Below are 5,792 nucleotides of genomic sequence, written 5' to 3'. Positions count from 1 at the left end.
AAATGACAGTTTGGTGCGTAGGCTTCCAACTCTGCAAAATCTACTCAGACATATAAACATGCTTGAAAGAATTACAGAAAAACTGATTTACAAAGCAGGACAATAATAGATGTATAGTTAAGTGCTAAGCAATGTGCAGCCATATAAACTGGTTGCATTTGGCCTTATACTTGTGGTTCAAAGAGTGGGCAGTGTTGTGTGATATAATGGTGCAAAACATTTGGATACAGACATACGATCATTTGTTGAGCTGCTGAGATAATATCTGTGTATTTTGCTTAGTAGATCTAATAATGTGCTTTGGTTTTTTTTCCCTCTTAAAAAGAATAGCACACACTTCTGAAAAAAGATTATTAGCCCCTTCACAAATTGTTTATTTTTTGGGCTTAATATAGGTTTTGGGCTATGTGGAATTCCAGAGAACCTTATAGATGCTTTACTTAAAACTGGAGTAAAAGGACTAACTGCAGTCAGCAACAATGCAGGGTAAGTGTGCATTTTCAAAACAATTGGCTGGAGAGAAATTCCAGTTTTCTATATTTAAACAGAGTTTATCAGTGAAATGAAGTTTTCTCCTATTCACATGAACAATATTTCCAAGCATCAAAATATAGTGTTGAACAGGGTCAAGAGCGATGGTTACATTTATCCGAATATTTTTGGTATCAACCTTCATAAGTAAAGCAGACTTGCTTTACCTTATGTAGTATAAAGATATAAATTAAGATTTTATATCTTAATCTGATGTGCTTTTAGTTTTCTAAACTTAAAGTATATTGAATTTGGAATATATATCTTCAAATTAAATCTTGCATTTTCAAATTTAAAGGCGTTCCTTTATGTTATTTATTGTAACAGATGATTATTTAGAAAGCAAGATGGATATCAATTTGAAATCTGTTTGAAGTCCTTTATTTTAGCAGTGCCATCACTCTAGATCATATATAAAGGGATACCATTAATCATAAAAATATGGCTGGTCTTGGAAGATGGATATGCAGCCAGCACTTAAGATAGTAGGATTACGTATTATGGTGGTCAGAAATAAGCCATCATTTTAATAATGGCATGTACATTAAGGTACATTTAGCTATATTAGGAAAAGCCATTTTTTTTTTTTTTAGGTTTTTAAAATACATATGTTCACATACCATCTAGAGCATATCATACTGCAGGATGGGTATGTGTATGTGTGTGCATATATATATATATATATATATATATATAGTTTTTTTTTTAATTGTACTTTAGGTTCTGGGTTACATGTGCAGATCATGCAGGATTATTGCATAGGTACACACATGGCAATGGCAATGTGGTTTGCTGCCTCCATCCCCCCGTCACCTACATCTGGCATTTCTCCCCATGTTATCCCTCCCTGACCTCCCCACCCCTCTGCTGTTCTTCCCTTGGCAACCCCACAACAGACCCCAGTGTGTGATGCTCCCCTCCCTGTGTCCATGTGTTCTCATTGTTCAATACCCACCTATGAGTGAGAACATGTGGTGTTTGATTTTCTGTTCTTGTGTCAGTTTGCTGAGAATGATGGTTTCCAGATTCATCCATGTCCCTACAAAGGACACAAAATCATCGTTTTCTATGGTTGCATAGTATTCCATGGTGTATATGTGCCACAGTTTCCTTGCCCAGTCTATTGTCGATGGGCATTTGGGTTGGTTCCAGGTCTTTGCTATTGTAAACAGTGCCACTATAAACATATGTGTGCATGTGTCTTTATAACAGACTGATTTGTAATCCTTTGGATATACATCCCATTAATGGGATTGCTGGGTCAAATGGAATTTCTATTTCTGGTCCTTGAGGAAGTGCCACACTGTCTTTTACAATGGTTGAACTAATTTATACTCCCACCAACAGTGTAAAAGTGTTCCTATTTCTCCACATCCTCTCCAGCATCTGTCGTCTCCAGATTTTTTAATGATCACCATTCTAACTGGTGTGAGGTGGTATCTCAATGTGGTTTTGATTTGCATTTCTCTAATAATCAGTGATGATGAGCATTTCTGTCTTCTTTGAAAAGTGTCTATTTATATCCTTCACCCACTTTTGGATGGATTTCTTTGTTTTTTTCTTGTAAATCTGTTTTAGTTCTTTGTAGATTCTGGATATTAGCCCTTTGTCAGATGGGTAGATTGCAACAATCTTTTCCCATTCTGTTGGTTGCTGGTTCACTTTAATGATTGTTTCTTTTGCTGTACAGAAGCTCTGGAGTTTAATTAGGTCCCATTTGTCTATTTTGGCTTCTGTTGCCAAGCTTTTGGTGTTTTAGTCATGAAGTCCTTGCCTATGCCTATGTCCTGAATGGTTTTGCCTAGGTTTTCTTCTAGGGTTTTTATAGTGTTAGGTCTTATGTTTAAGTCTTTAATCCATCTGGAGTTAATTTTAGTTTAAGGTGTCAGAAAGGGGTTCAGTTTCTGCTTTCTGCATACTGCTAGCCAGTTTTCCCAACACCATTTATTAAACAGGGAATCCGTTCCCCGTTGCTTGTTTTTGTCAGGTTTGTCAAAGATCAGTTGGTTATAGATATGTGGCATTGCCTCCAAGGCCTCTGTTCTGTTCCATTGGTCTATATCTCTGTCTTTGTACCGGTACCATGCTGTTTTGATTACTCTAGCTTTGTAGTATAGTTTGAAATCAGGTTGCATGATGCCTCTCGCTTTGTTCTTTTTGCTTAATATTGTCTGGGCTATTGTCTTTTGGTTCCATATGAAGTTTAAGGTGTTTTTTTCCAGTTCTGTGAAGAAGATCATTGGTAGCTTGATGGGGATAGTGTTGAATCTGTAAATTACTTTGGGCAGTATGATCATTTTTATTATATTGATTCTTCCTAACCATGAGCATGGAATGTTTCTCCATTTGTTTGTGTCCTCTCTTATTTCCTTGAGTGGTTTGTAGTTCTCCTTGAAGAGGTCCTTTACATCCTTTGTTAGTTGTATTCCTAGGTATTTTATTCTCTTTGTAGCAATTGTGAATGGGAGTTTGCTCATGATTTGGCTCTCTGTTAGTCTGTTATTGGTGTATAGAAATGCTCGTGATTTCTGCACATTGATTTTGTATCCTGAGACTTTGCTGAACCTGCTTATCAGTTTCAGGAGATTTTGGGCTGAGATGATAGGGTCTTCTAAATATATAATCATGTTGTCTGCAAATAGAAATAATTTGACTTCCTCTTTTCCTAATTGAATACTCCTTATTTTTTTTTCTTGCCTAATTGCTCTGGCTAGAACTTCCAATACTATTTTGAATAGGAGTGGTGATAGAGGGCATCTTTATCTAGTGCCAGATTTCAATGGGCTTCCAGTTTTTGCCCATTCATTATGATATTGGCTGTAGATTTGTCATAAATAGCTTTTATTGTTTTGAGATATGTTCCTTTGATACCTAGTTTATTGAGAATTTTAACATAAAGTGCTGTTGAATTTTGTCAAAGGACTTCTCTGCATCTATTGAGATGATCATGTGGCTTTTGTCTTTGGTTCTGTTTATGTGGTGGATTATGTTTGTAGACTTGCATGTTGAATCAGCCTTGCATCCCAAGAATGAAACCTACTTGATTGTGATGGATAAGCTTTTTGATGTGCTGTTGCCATCGGTTTGCCAGTATTTTACTGAAGATTTTTGCATCTATGTTCATCATGGATATTGGCCTGAAGTTTTCTTTTCTTGTTGAGTCTCTGCCGGGTTTTGGTATCAGAATGATGTTGGTCTCATAAAATGATTTGGGAAGGATTCCCTCTTTTTGTATTGTTTGGAATAGTTTCAGAAGGAATGGTACTAGCTCCTCTTTTTACTTCTGGTAGAATTCGGCTGTAAACTCGTCTGGACCTGGACTTTTTTTGGTTGGTAGGCTATTAATTGCTGCCTCAATTCAGCCTTTGTTATTGTTCTGTTCAAGGTTTCAACTTCTGGCTTGTTTAGCTTGGGAAGGGTGCAAGTGTCCAGGAATTTATCCATTTCTTCCAGGTTTACTGGTTTATGTGCATAGAGTTGTTTGTAGTAATCTCTGATTGTAATTTATATTTCTGTGTAGTCACTGGTGATATTCCCTTTATTGTTTTTTATTGCATCTATTTGATTCTTCTCCCTTTTCTTTTGTATTAATCTAGCTAGTAGTCTGTCTATTTTGTTGATCTTTTCAAAAAACCAGCTCCTGGATTTCTTGATTTTTTGAATGATTTTTTGTGTCCCTGTCTCTTTCAGTTCTGCTCTGATCTTAGTTATTTCTCGTTTTCTGCTAGCTTTTGAGTTTTTTTGATCTTGCTCCTCTAGCTCTTTCAATTTTGATGATAGGGTGTTGATTTTAGATCTTTCCTTGCTTCTCTGGTGTGCATTTATTTTCTATAAATTTCCCTCTAGACAGTGCTTTAAATGTGTCCCAGAGATTCTGGTATGTCGTGTCTTCGTTCTCATTGGTTTTGAAGAACATCTTTATCTCTGCCTTCATTTCGTTGTTTATCCAGTCAACATTCAGGAACCAGTTGTTCAGTTTCCATGAAGTTGTGCGGTCCTGAGTTCTAATTTGATTGCACTGTGGTCTGAGAGAAGTTTGTTATGATTTCTGTTCTTTTGCATTTGCTGAGGAGTGATTTACTTCCAATTATGTGGTCAGTTTTAGAGTAGGTGCCATGCGGTGCTGAGAAGAATGTATAGTCTGTGAATTTAGGGTGGAGATTTCTGTAGACGTGTATTAGGCTACTTGGTCCAGATCTGAGTTCAAGTCCTGGATGTCCTTGTTAATTTTCTGTCTGGTTGATCTGTTAAATATTGACAGTGGAGTGTTAAAGTCTCCCACTATTATTGTGTGGGAGTCCTAGTCTCTTTATAGGTCCTTAAGAACTTGCTGGCTGGTCGTGGTGGCTCACGCCTGTAATCCCAGCACTTTGGGAGGCCAAGGTGGGCAGATCATGAGGTCAAGAGATTGAGACCATCCTGGCCAACATGGTGAAACCCCGTCTCTACTAAAAATACAAAAATTAGCTGGATGTGGTGGCGCGCGCCTATAGTCCCAGCTACTTGGGAGGCTGAGGCAGGAGAATTGCTTGAACCTGGGAGGCGGAGGTTGCAGTGAGCTGAGATCACGCCACTGCACTCCAGCCTGGTGCCTGGGGCGGCGAGACTCTGTCTCAAAAAAGAAAAAAAAAAAGAAAAATAAAAAAAGAACTTGCTTTATGTACCGGGGTGTTCCTGTTTTTATTTTTACAAAATTGTGTCATCAGCTCTCAACAATTAAAGACTTCAAGGATTTTACATTTTTAATCACCAAATTGGCATTTTAGACCATTACAAAAGCAATTTAGAATAAATAGCATAGATTATTTAGGAAATAGAGCTAATGCTACATTTGTGCCCACTTTTCCTTTTTCTGCTTCTGCCTGGAAAACTGTCCCTCCTTTTCCCTGTCTATGCACATCTCTCAGTATTAGACTTAAGTTATATATCCTCAAAGTATCCTTGTCCAATTACAGAAACTTTTCTAGTCTTTATTGATCTTGCCCCTTTTCAAGTCCCTTTAGAGACTTTTAGCCTTTCTTTGTATACTGAATTTTACTTATCTTTGATACATATATTACATTACCAATCTCCTTTATTTATTGTAGCTTTTTTATTCTGTACTGTGCTGCGCCTGTAAGTCTAAATCTCAGTTACTGTGTGTTGGAGGGGAATGGGATTGTAGAAATCATCTGTCTCTTGTTTAACTGACTTTTCAGATTATCTGAAAAGAGAGAAGTAGCTTGTTTATGACAACTCGATAATTCTTTTTTTTTTTTTGG

At 37.1% G+C, this 5,792-nt stretch overlaps 1 protein-coding gene across 1 annotated transcript in view; it reads left to right on the top strand.

Moving 5' to 3' along the window:
• The window catches only part of OXCT1 (3-oxoacid CoA-transferase 1), a 139,810-nt gene that overhangs the window by 9,560 nt on the left and 124,458 nt on the right, over positions 1 to 5,792 (top strand). The window contains exon 3 of the mRNA XM_017533132.2: positions 396 to 486. Within this exon, the coding sequence (XP_017388621.1) occupies positions 396 to 486 (91 nt within the window). The remainder of the gene's footprint in view (positions 1 to 395; positions 487 to 5,792) is intronic.

The sequence above is a fragment of the Cebus imitator genome, unplaced genomic scaffold (genome assembly GCF_001604975.1).
Source record: "Cebus imitator isolate Cc_AM_T3 unplaced genomic scaffold, Cebus_imitator-1.0 Scaffold80, whole genome shotgun sequence".
In the NCBI taxonomy this organism is placed as follows: domain Eukaryota; kingdom Metazoa; phylum Chordata; class Mammalia; order Primates; family Cebidae; genus Cebus; species Cebus imitator.
The sequence above is the reverse complement of the archived record's forward strand: the minus strand, read 5'-3'. Positions and strand labels throughout refer to the sequence as shown.